The 13612-nt window shown below is 34.2% G+C and overlaps 1 protein-coding gene across 4 annotated transcripts in view; it reads right to left on the bottom strand.

The window, feature by feature from the left end:
- Positions 1–13612, bottom strand: part of KIAA1109 (KIAA1109 ortholog) — a 195544-nt gene that overhangs the window by 66045 nt on the left and 115887 nt on the right. For all 4 annotated transcript variants that reach the window (XM_010860282.1, XM_010860283.1, XM_010860280.1 and 1 more), the window contains exons 46-51: positions 10795–10970; positions 7693–8399; positions 7031–7270; positions 6436–6529; positions 4468–4518; positions 174–380 (exon numbers count right to left, since the gene is read on the bottom strand). In XM_010860282.1, the coding sequence (XP_010858584.1) occupies positions 174–380; positions 4468–4518; positions 6436–6529; positions 7031–7270; positions 7693–8399; positions 10795–10970 (1475 nt within the window). The remainder of the gene's footprint in view (positions 1–173; positions 381–4467; positions 4519–6435; positions 6530–7030; positions 7271–7692; positions 8400–10794; positions 10971–13612) is intronic.

A 13612-nucleotide genomic window follows, 5' to 3' on the forward strand; every position in this document is an offset into this window, starting at 1 on the left:
ACACACTTCAATATGATTCTTCCACAATCATGTTTAGCTATTTTTCACTCGCCCCACTATCCCTAAGTCACTACTCTAAATGTAACCTCTGTCTTCCTCCAAACTACTGTTAACACGGCAAAAAATGACATGAAATACTATACAGAATCACAAAACTTGAATAAATAACTTACGCTGTAGAAGGCTGTCTGATGAGATCTGAGATCTGCTTAGATAGTTGGTGAGAACTTCGAACCATCATGCTGTGCAAGGTGGCAGGGTGCTGGGGAATATTGATGCTGATAGCTCCTACTTTGAACACGGCGGCATTGTTAGTCTTCAATCCCCTCTGGGCACTGTAGAGGGCTTGGGACTTGGCAATACTACATTTCACTACAGTTCTATTAATAGAGAAGGAAGATCATTAAAATATGGTCAAATAAAGAGAAATTTTGAAAATGTATTTTGAGAGCAAGACAAATGCTTTTAAATCATTTATTGAAGTAAATAAGATTTTCCATGCATTTAAATCATACTGAAGAAATAATATCTTCTAAAAATACTGACATACACTTTATTGTTTGTATGGAATATTATTCTATTTCTTTAATAAAGAGTTTCCAGAAGAATATATCTTTGTGCTTATATGGAAGAGAATGAACACTGACATATTACACATATACAACACAAAATTCCATTTTTATTTTTCCCCATTCAGAACTCCATTTTTCTTCAACTTATTTCAGGCATCTCTACAACCACTAAGAAAATATAGACTGAACTTCAAAAGGAAGAAAAACACCATTATACCTCTTAAAATCTAATCAGTCAAAGAAATTAATCTTATAATCAGCTAATAAGCTAAAAGAAATTAATGAGAAAGATGAAATTCAACTTGCATTTTCCATTTTTTTTATTTTCAGTGAGTGGCAAAGAAATGATAGAAGTCCAATTCATAAAGAGTAACTACTACTTAGTTAAAAATTGGTAAGTTTTACGGGTACAAATATAAAATAGAAATACTGTCTTTCTTGGTTTCTTGTTTTTTCCTTCCAATACCTAGAACAATGCTTTGAACATAGCAGACACTCACTGAATTTTGTGAAATAAATGAGCAGAAAGAAGTACAGCAGAAGAATGACTCAACACTACAACTGTGAGATTCCACAGATAGCATGTTGTAAAAATCATGTATGTAAAAGTCACAATGAAGCAGTCTTGACACATACAACAGAAAGGTTCATGTCAATGAACTACACCACTAAAGGTCCTGTCATAAATTGAAAGCTTAACATAAATGTTATCTTTCAAATGGGCGAAGGATACTTGACAACAGATTAAGCAAAACACACAAAGTGCAAATTTCATATCAACTACGGATCAGTTCACATATATTTATCTCTACTTAGGCTACAAAGGATTCATTGACAATTTATTTATAGTCTCAAGGACCTAAGAAATCAATGCATTACATTTAACTTATATTAGAACAAATCTTGAGAAGCGTTAAGAGTGGTTCTATCAGAAGTTTTGATTATTTACAGATAGTGAAATCCAGGTATTATACTAACTTCAAAAATGTTTACTACAGAACTATATCTGCCTTCTTCTTCAAAGGAAACCACTTTCAAAGACTATCACTAATTAGAGAAAGGAAAAAAGTAATCTATGGAACTGTTCTAACCAGAATGATGGTAGATTTTAGAATGCTGACTAGTTACTGAATTTTGAATCTTAACTATTCTAATAATAAAATGATTCCATTTTAAAATCAATTTCAACATAAGACAAAACACTTAGATGATGCTAAAATTCAAAGGACTTTATACTTGTGAATAGCATTCACTTATTGAATAAAACTTGGAGAAGGCAATGGCACCCCACTCCAATACTCTTGCCTGGAAAATCTCATGGACGGAGGAGCCTGGTAGGCTGCAGTCCATGGAGTCGCTAAGAGTCGGACACGACTGAGCGACTTCACTTTCACTTTTCACTTTCATGCATTGGAGAAGGAAATGGCAACCCACTCCAGTGTTCTTGCCTGGAGACTCCCAGGGATGGGGGAGCCTGGTGGGCTGCTGTCTATGGGGTCACACAGAGTCGGACACAACTGAAGCGACTTAGCAGCATTGAATAAAACTAAGCATAAATTTACAAAGAAGTCTTGTCATCATGACAGTCAAGAAATTCTACACCCATCTTACTATTTTACTTTATAATCTATAGAAGTCTCCTTAAATGTTACTTTTGATTATAGTAGCCTATACACAACCCTTGATTTTCAATTATACACCAAATGTCAGAATAGAAAGTGCTGACTACTTTGCTACTGCAGATCTGTGGTATTACCAGTGGAAACTGTGATGTTAAGAACTTCAAGGACTCTGTGTTGCCCAACTCCAGAGGGCATCATTCACACTGGAGGCTACATAAATGATGCCCATGACTATAGTGTGAGTAATGTTTCTTGGAGCTAGACAATAGGATAGTTCTAAACTGATCAAACTGAACCACACACTGCAGAGAATCTGATTAACTCTTGTCATACTGTATGTGTTAAAGATGTAAGGAGACCCAGAATGTGGAATTAAACAATTTACAAGCTGCCAAATGAATTAACTATTCATAACTCTATTTTAAGTCTTAAAAGAGCTGTGCCTTAATCTATATCATAAAACATGTAGTAAACTTTTACACAGGAAAGAAGTGGTCAAAGTCTTTTTAAACAGATGACTATAAAAACCTGTAGCATGCCAGGCATGCCACATATATGCAAAAAGTTCACAGCAAGTGACCAAGAAGTTTGGTTTGAGAATTCATTGACAATGCTGGTCTATTTGACAAAGTTCTGCTAGATGCACTCTGAACCTAAGTTATAATGACCACAGTGTCTAATGAGGCAAGTTTTCCTCATCTTCTTTTTCTTCCTGTGTCCAGACAATAGGGCCTTATAGGTAGACCAGCCACGCTTATCCATGCAGGTTAAGAATTTGAGGATTTAATTTAGGTCCTCATTATCTCTATCTCCACCCTACTTCCTTGACCATTCAGGCCCAAACTTTAGGGGCAGGAAAAGGAAGGCACCCTGACCCATGCTGCCTGCCTCAACTCAGTTTTGCCTGAAAATCTCTACAGTGGGGACAGAGAGTGTTATGATCACATATTGTCTAGTTATCTATTAAAAATCACTGGAACTGTCTTTCGTATTTGGCAATTGTACTTTATATGTTAACTCTCCTAGCAGGAAGGCCTGAAAAAGGAGGGAGTAGGCCTATAAAGTGATATTATGACAGGAACTACCTCTCATTTGCTTACTGTTCAATCTTTAAGACCTAACATAGTGTGCAGACAATAATTTGTAACCTAGAAACCTAGTTAGTTGAGTGGATGAAGATGTGATCTTCAGTCATTAAAAAGCATCCCTTCTAAAGCCATGCTTATTTTTTTGTTATACATCCAGAGAACTCAGTGATAAAAAAAGAAACAATAAATCTTCTCTAGCTATTACAAATACTAAAGTGGAAATCGCTATTTTTTCCTATACCTTTTAACATGATATTAATATGGAAGAGTGGTTTCCAAAAAACAATCAATTTTCTAATTTAGTATTAGTGCATTTATTCTTTATTAGTACTTTAGTTGGCTGATAAAGTGATATAGATCACAGATAATCCCAAAAAAGGGTTCTTAATTGATGATATTTTGTCTATGGCCTATTATCAATACACAGTGAAATAAATCTCACCAGTTATTGATAATCTTACTAGCCTGGAACAAAATATGCAGATTCAACTAAATTTATTCAGCATACTTGAATTTTATAGAAAATGTTCAAATAAATAATCAGTGCTAAGTAACATACTAAATTGTCATGGCGGTTAAGATTTACATCACAAATATTTATACGTAATGCTTGGTAGAGCTCACTACCACAAAATATCAGATATACATAGGTAAAATCAAGCCAATCAAAAATATTAAAGTATATACAGTATAAAAGACACATATAAAATTTGACAATAGAGCAAACTCTCTACATATTACAGACAGAATTAGAAGGATGAGCAATGTAGATATTTTCATATATTAGTGTTTTAATAATTAGTTTTGCAAACCTGTCAACTCTCTTGCAAAGTTAAAAATTTCAGCTTCTATTATCACAACCAATATTAATGAGGATTTGTGATAATATAAATTTTAATATTAACAGGTCTTAAAAGAGCTCAAAGCAACATACAACTATAATTTTGAATATTTCAACAATAAAAGAAGGTATGAATTACCAAAAAGGCAGTTCTTACCTGTGTGTTTTCCATGAATATTAGCAAACTGTATAATCTATGAAAGGATCTATATTAAAGCCACAAAATAATAACTAACTACATAATTCACAGCCATGCAGATAATCTAAATATTAATATTTTATCTCTAAAACTATCCAATACAATGTTAATCACAAAGTCCATGAAAAGAATAATAATGACATACAGAAACTCTTGTTTGGCTGTGCTTGTAGGAGATGTAGGAAAATCCTCCAGTCTACAGATGAAGATTCAAGAGAAAGCAGGAAAACAAAAAGGAAGCAAATAAACATTCATGCATAAATTAGTTACAATATGACTAATCATCTGGAAAGCTTTTATTTCCCATTTTAAAAATTTTCACTCGAAGAACTTTTTCAACTTTTTTGAAATTTCATTTTCTTTTAATTGAAACTAGAAATGAAAACCCAAAGAATAAATCCAGAAAGTCTTATCAATACTATTAGAGTTTGGTAGCAAGTAATAAATACAGTTTTATTTTTTTAATGAAAAAGTTAAGGGATCTTGGCTTGACCTCTTTTTTTAGAGACAAAAAAATATCAACTAATACTTAAAAAAGTATTTTATAAATATGTTTTGCAAATTTAGAGACTATTTGAAGCCTTCTCTTAGCTAATGCAGATAAGAGTATTGAGAGGATGGAGTAAATAAAACACAGGAGACATTTAAAGAAATTTGTTGTACTTCTGAATAGGTTAAAGTAACCACGATACTTTAAATTCAGAGTCAACAAAGGAATCATGAACCTAAGTCTGTGGTGACTTTCTTTGAAGCATCATAGTGAGGGAGAAGGTGTGGAGATTCAGGCACCTCTTCTTACTGACTGTATGACTTTAAGCATTTTAGGAAAACACTCTGATCTTTCTGAATCTCGATTTATTTATTAACAGTGGGGATAAAACCGCCCCAGTTAATAGGATTGTAGTGAGGATTAAATAATGTATATGAGGTTCCAGGTCCACAATAGATGCTCATTTAGACTGTAATTATTATATAATAATACCCTTCCTCCCATTCTGAATAGTCAGAAAATATCTTATCTCACAACTACTGGAATTTCTGGTCTTTAGAAAGCCAGCTTAGGAAATGTGATCAGGACCATTTAAGCAGCTATAATGAAATACACTCTTTGGTTCTAGATATATAAGTCATAACTGCCCCAGCAAGATTTACACATCCATTTCAGGAAATGTTCCCCAAGACAGTCATCATATTACCCATGTATGAAATGTCATGAATAGACCTGTAATGAGTCAATTTTTGACTAATATTTAATTTTTATAACATTGAACTAGATCCTCTATTGTGTCAGTATTTAGCATGATAGATGCTTTAAGGGACAATAGTAGGACATTAACTAGTTACTAAAAATGAGCAAATTCTCAAAATCTGACTAAATTATCAAAATACAATTTGAGTTATAGCATAAAACTGTTCCACTGAAAGGAAGTTAGGAATGAAGGTATATATTCCCAAGTGTATGAGCAAAGTGAACGGTTAAATGTATTGATAACTAATTAGTGATCTAAATACCATGTGTAAAGGTAATTATTATTAGAACAATTTTGGACAGATACACAAAAAGAACATTGAAAAGGTGAGAGCAAAGAGTCAAAAGAAAGCAATATGGAATGGTATACTCACTGTAGAAAGCTTATTTATACTATGAGGAGGGTGTCATAGGCTTTATTGTTAAATTATTTAAATGAAAAAATGGCAAGATGAAGTTTTGAAACCCAGCATGAATACTGGGCAATGATTAGTTAGTAAAATCAAGAGACTATTTTCTGATTATAATTTTGTTTTACTTATTTGAGTTATGTGAGCTCTTGCATCTTATATGTTTAACTGAAATCTACACTGTAATCATTTCTCCTGTTACACAACCTTAAAATGTACTGGCAGTCAGTTTTTTAGGGTGGCAGGACTGGCAGTAAACCCATTTTATAAAGGGAGCAAATAATTTTTCTGAAAAAAAATTCATTTGGTGATATTCTTAGTGATAGAAGCACAGTATCTGTCAATATTATATAAATCTCAAGTCTTACTAGGTACAGGATTCATCCAATGAATTTTAAGTTTCCTATAATACTATAACAAACAACTTTAATAATTAAAAAGACAACACACTTACTGTATATTTGGTGTAATCCCTTCAAGCAGCACAATATTAACCCCACCAATATGAGCAGTGGCACATGTCTCAGTCATCTTTTGATGTAAAACATCTTAAAATGTGAAAAAAGAAACAAAACCAACTATGAATTCTGGAAATTTAGTTGCACTTCATATTAAAATTTCATTTCATCCATAATATATTCAGTGAGAAAAGATAATTTTAAAGGTACAATGAAATTTAAACTATTCCAGAACAAATTAAAAAAAAATTTCCTTGAAGGTTTTTCTATCCATTCACATATACATATGTGTTATGTGTCAAAACTGGAATAATGCAAAATATGTAGTTTACCATGCCATTCATGCATTAAAGAGCCTAATGCCATTAAATAGTCCAATGACATTTTAAATCTCAGAACTAGTAGCACAAAATATTTAGAAAAATTTTAAACCATTAAGAATAGGAAAAAAAACTATATACTCTAGCACTCTTGATCCATATAAATGGGAAGTTCCATTTTCTGAAGAAAAATCACCACGTAGGAATTTATGAGACATGGCATTGGCTTTCTTCAGAAAAGTGGCACCCCGGTATCAGGATGTCATCATACCTTTCATTTTTTCCTTAAGTGTAAAACTGCCATGAATCCTCTTCAGTTCCGATTCCATTGTTAGCCCACCAATGTCTGCCTCCAGGTGTGTGCGGTTCACCATGCCAATCCCAAACACTATCAGAGTAACATGCTGAGGTTCAGCAGTTACCAAACTACGTTTCCTCTTAGTCACACTAGTATTGTCTTGTTCATTCTCAAACACAACTTTACATGTCGGCTCTGTAGGGCTCCGAACTCCTTTAAGTAAATGGAAATATGTGGGCTTAGATACTGCAAAATGGAAGGATGCTACCTTGTTTTTCTTTCCTTTACACTCCAAACTAGCCTTCTTTGTCCTCTGCTCCACCAAAATAATTTTTGAAAATTTCCACCATTTTCCCATGGTCATATTTGAAAATAAATAGGAGACTCAGGTATTTGAAAGCAGGTCTGTCTGAATTCTTTAAGAGCTGACTGTGTAAAAGTTAGAAAGGATGGGAAAAGGGGCAGTAGAATATCTGATCACCATCACTATTCTCTCTCCTTGGGTGACTGCCAATTCTATGCATTCAATTATCCAGTTCTTACAACAACAAGAATACATGGTGAATAACCTTTTTTTTTTTTTTAGCATTATTGTTGTTCTAAACAGATTTTTTAAATATAAAAATATCCATTACCTGCTGGTCCAAATGTTTCTGAAGATTTTTCCAGTATTCCTGTTGGATCAGAGATAAGTGAATAGAAGTTAAGCAATTTATACATATTCTGCCAGCACTCGGCTGAAGGCTCGCTTTGTTCTGATACTGTAATTGAATCAGAGTCATCCATGTGGATAGTCATATGATCCACCACATCTTTTGAACCTTTCCTAGACACTTTTGAAGTTCTTCTTTCAGATCTTCCTAATGAATTTTTGTTTCGAGACTCCTTTTTGTTATTCTCGTTGTTGGTCCGTTTGTTCTTTGTATTATTTACTCTATTGCCACCGTTAAGACTTCCCCTAGAACTGCGGCTGAAGTCGGATGAGCGGAAATCCCGGTGTTTTCTGGTTTTGAAAGTAGGTGTTGGGGAAGCTGATCCAGCTGTATATCTGCTAAGTTTAATGTCAGTCTGAGTTGCTTTGATGTCATCTATCATCGTACTAAATTGATGAATGAGACGAACTAAAGCCATATCTACATGCTGGCTTATTGACTGACAGGAAATAGTAAAGTTGCAGTGAAAAGTATTATAATAACGCTTATTGAGATCATGAAATGAAAGAGCATTGGTAGAGTTCTGAGGGGTGCACACGGATTTTTCCATTACAACAGCGCTGATGCTAAAGGTTTCCAACATCAATGCCGGTTTGAACTCAAGTGGAGGAAGATTCACATGGCCTTGCCTAAAAATGTGGAAAAAAAAGAAAACGACAAGGTTGTTTTTCTTTTTCCCCAGAATAATAGTTTTTATTAACTTGTTAGCAAAATAATCTCCAAGATGAAGTATGTTCTAAGTCAACACACTTCTTATTTTTACAAGTTGGAAACTAGGCCTTAAGTCTTCTTTCTTGATCTTATTCTACGTCGAGTCAAAATCACACTTATATACAACTCAGTAATTTAAAAAACGATTAAAAATGGGTGGTATGTGTTAGTCACTCAGTCATAGATGGGTATCTTTCCAGAGAAGACATACAGATGGCCAGCAGGCACATGAGAAAAGATTTTCAACATCATTAATTATTAGAGAAATACAAAGCAAAACCATGATGAGATATCACCTTATATATGTTAGAACAGCTATCATCAAAAACGTGAGAAATAACAAGTGTGGGCAAGGATGTGGAGAAAAAGGATTCTCATACACTGTTGGTGGGAAATATAAATTGGTATACCACTATGGGATACAGTATATAGAGATTCCTCCAAAAATTAAGATTAGAACTACCTTATGATCCAGTTTTCTTACTTCTGGGTGTTTTTCCAAAGAATACAAAAACACGAATTCTAAAAGATATATATGTACCTCTATATTCATCACAGCATTATTTACAATGGCCAAGATATGAAAACAACTTAAGAGCCCACCAATGGATGAATGGATGAAGAAAATATAGACACACAAGTGCACACACACATAGACTACTACTCAGCATAACAAAAGATGAAGTCCTTGTCCTCTGCAACGTGGGTGGAACCTGATGGTATTATGCTAAGTGAAATAAGTCAAAAAGAAAGACAAATACAGTATGATTTCACTTACATGCGAAATATAAAAAACAAATAATAAGATAAATAACCAAACCAAACAAAACACACGCACAGATAGAAAGAACAGAGTAGTGGTTACCAGAGAGGTACGGGCTGAGGTAAGGGAGGGGAGAACAAAACGAGTAAGGGAACTCAAATGTATGATGACAAAAGGAAACTAATCTTTTGGTAGCAAGCATGCTGTTGTGTATACAAGAATAGAAACAGAATGTTGTACACATTATTTATATATATATATAATGTTATAAATCAACATTAACTCAATAAAAATAAATTTTTAAAAAGTTAATGGAGTTATAAAAGAAAACAACTGAGTATGAAAATGTTGGCACTTCCATCTAGAAACTCTAGATATGCAGCTCATGGAACTCAGAGAAGGCAAACTTACTGGCACAAAGAAGATGTGGTCGTGACAAAAGGGATGAAGCTATCCCAAAGAAAGTGATGGGGGCTGAAAAGAACTAGTGAAGACATATTACAACACTGAAAGTGCAAAGGTAAAACACTGGAAACTGCTTAGAATGGAGTATGACATTTGCCAAAGCACAGAAAAGATGCTCCTTCTGTGTTGTAAGCTACTATGATGCAAGCAGACAAGGACTATACAAACTACCCTCTAGTTTTTAAAAAAGAAAACATTTTAATTCTCAAATGTTTCTAATGTTTTAAACTGTATGCACAAAATATCAGTTTTATTATATTTTTCATTTTCCTATACATGTATAATAAACAGTAAAAGACTAATATTTTGAGAAATATTTTTCCAGGTCACAAAACAAAGGTAATTTTCCCCATTAATCTTAATAATCATTAAGGTCACTTCTGCAGTGTTTCAGCTTGCCTGGTTACTGTTATGGTACCATACTACTGTCAGAAAGACAAAGCTATACTCTCAACATGACATCTACTCTGTTCTTAATGGAAAATACTACCTGCTACAAGTCAACTTAGAAAGGAGGTCAGGAATAAATTCTAAGAATAGTATATAAAATTAATCCATAAGATCATAAAATAGTACTACAACAGTAAATAAAGTATATGTATCAATATATGTGCTTTGGCTGACCCTGATACATGTAATTTTCATGGCTTCCCTGGTGGCTCACTGGTAAAGATTCCACCTGCCAATGCAGAAGTCATGAGTTCAATTCCTGGGTCGAAAAGATCCCCCAGAGAAGGAAATGGCAACTCACTCCAGTATTTGTGCCTGGGAAATGCCATGGACAAGGAGCCTGGAAGGCTATGGTTCATGGGGTCGCAAAAGAGACACGACTCAGCAATTAAACAACAACATACATGTACTAACATTTTACAAAAATATACCTAAAAATAGGTCTCACAACCTAGTGATAAAATCAACAAATTATTAAGAAAACGTGGCTACTATTTCTGTTAAGCGGAAGTTATCTTTTCCTTAGGCTATTAAAATTACTTCCACATAAAGCACTAGAAGAAAGCAAAGTTAAAAAGCAGATATTACAACTTTTGTACAAATTTTTACATATAACCAATAATAATGCAAGACACCTTCTTGCTCTTTTGCCTTTTCTCTCTTTGGCCGTGTCTGAATCCACAATATCTGCTCTAAGGCAGTCCAAAGTCCCTGAAAATGAAAGGTGTTCTCCGAAGTACATTCGGTAGCAGAGTGGCATTGCATCCTGTGACTGGATCCCTGTATGACTCAGAAGAGGTTTGAAAACAACCTAAAAGATATAACACATTTATATTAGCTCAATTTATAATTCAACATTTATTGTGGCTATTTTTCTTACATATTATCTCAGTACATATTATTACTATAATGTGAAGGGGAAAATAGGCCTTGTATAATAAATATGTTCTAATTTTACTTAAAACTTAGTATTTTTGAGCACCTACTATGTGCCACCCATCTTCAAATTAATCATAAACACAAAGTTCCTTGATTGTGCTTGAGTGAAAGTACAAGGAAAATAAAATTAGTTTAAAGCATTCTACTTCTTGTTTTAAAAAAGGCATGGATATCTACTGTGTTTCCATAAATATCTGCTATAAAAGGTTCAGAAAAGAGCTTATCAATCTCCTCTGTTAATATAAAAACATTTTATATGTTGTATTTTTAATAGCTGATCTACTTTTAAATGGCATCCCTTGGTTGCAAAAGTCATTTAACATTTGCTGACAAAGAACTTTTACATTTTAAGTATCATATATGCTGTGGAAATACATCATTCTGGCTAAGTCCCTAGTTAACTGAACCTCATAGTCACTGAGTGCTAACCCAAATAAAAGCAACTCTATGTATTCACAGTAGATCAGTAATAATAATCTTGACTACTCATTCTCTGCTCATGGTTCCTTTTCCTTCTTCTACATTCTAAACTGATTCATTGACTCCTTTCTAACTCTTTTTCACCACACATTCTCTTTTCCTGAAGCCTAAAAAAAATTTATCAAAATGGAGGTGTGCCATTTTTGCAGTGAGACTCCAGTCTACATTTTCACTTGTCTTTATGTCACCTCATTTGTTTGTGCTTGGGAAGATAGGCTACTACTCCTGTGAAGGCCTGAAGGTCTAGAACGACAGAATTCAGACAATTCACTCTACACTGGAAATTTAGGGAGAATTTTTCTCTCCCTTGTATATTTGCTTGGCATACGCTTTCTTGGGTTTACTCTTTCTTGAATTTGCTCTTTCATCCCAAAGGAAACATTCTTCAAGGTTCAAGCCATCCTCCATCCTTCCTAATCTTTGTTATCTGTACGCCCCTTAGTTAATCGTGCAAACCCACCAGTCATTTTAGTTCTTTCCTTTTCCCATCCCAGATTACCATCCTAAAAGGCTTCTCTGGCCACGGAAATAACCAATGCTTTAATTCCAAAGTTAGGTGACTTCCTTTTTCTCTCATAATCTTACCTTAAACTCCTTTTCAGCAACTTCCAAGACTTGTCTTGCTACATCTGCTTTGGATTAATCCTCTTCTACTCCTATAGCTAAGCTAATAAGGACAACAAGAGGTTCTAAATATCTAGACTCTCAGCAGTATTTGGTAATCCTTCTGTGGATCTGTGGTGAGCTCTCTTTCAATTTCACTCCAACCTTTACATATATTTAAATCACCTTACCTAGTTTTTTATTGTATTACTTAATATTACTGTCTCTGGTCAATTTTAGAGTCTTATATGTAAAATAGTATAGTTGTCTCTAATAATGTGTATTGGATGCTAATAAATACCATGAATGTTTATCCAGGCCGAAACAAAAAAAAAATCATTTTTTTCCTAAAAAAAAAAAAAAAAAAAGTGAAAGAATCCCTAAAATCAACTCCAAGGTATTGAAGAAATAAATCTCAAAAAAGTTTAAAAGTGCCTGACACATTTCTTAATGTAAGTCACCTCCTACTGTGATAGAAAACTGAGGCTGTAAATCTGCAAACTAACCAGTACAGTTATGAATTGTCCATACTGCCTTCCCAAACATTCTTAGGAGAAAAAGTACATTTTATGTCAAAAAGTTCTTTCTCTCTATAAAGGACTCTAAATTCCAACACTTCTCATCCTTCTCTGAATCTTTCTCTATCAGTTTGCCATTTTTTTTTTTTTTTTAGTAGAACTCTCTTAATTCGTCCTAAATAAAAAATACGCTCAGGCCTCCTTCATCCTGAAAAGACAACACTTTTAAATACCCATCTCCCACTCTCCCATTTGCCTTGGGGAATTTTGTTCTCCACTCCCTACATTTAGTCAATTAAATAAGACCTCCACTGTATTTCTCTTTTACCTTATCAAAGGCATGCCCACCTAAGCTAAGAGTTCCATTAGTTTCATTACCACTTTCATGAGCCATTTCATTAACTCATCTTTTCATCTCTAGTTCTCCATTTCAATCCACTTAACACATCGCTACCTATACAACACTTCCACATGTACAATTCCAGGCACTTTATTCCTCTGTTCTAAAATCTTCAATGCCTCTGCGTTGCTCACTCAAGCCTTCACAGAGCACTTAAAACTGTAGGAAATGATTAAACTTAACTTTCTACTCCTATTATTTAGCCAGTCTCTATCCCCAATAACAAGAATGTTGCTGTATGAGGCAGACTAACTATACACCATTCTTCAGTTTAATGAATATCTATACATGTTTAATTTGTATTTATAATTAACCTATGTACTTTTGCCTGGAAAATCCCATGGACGGAGGAGCCTGGTAGGTTGCAGTCCCTTGGGTCGCTAAGAGCCGGAGAGGACTGGGCAACTTCACTTTCACTTTTCACTTTCCTGCATTGGGGAAGGAAATGGCAACCCACTCCAGTGTTCTTGCCTGGAGAATCCCAGGGATGAAGGAGTCTGGTGGGCTGCTGTC

The sequence above is a fragment of the Bison bison genome, unplaced genomic scaffold (assembly GCF_000754665.1).
Source record: "Bison bison bison isolate TAMUID 2011002044 unplaced genomic scaffold, Bison_UMD1.0 scf7180017864465, whole genome shotgun sequence".
NCBI classification, from domain to species: domain Eukaryota; kingdom Metazoa; phylum Chordata; class Mammalia; order Artiodactyla; family Bovidae; genus Bison; species Bison bison.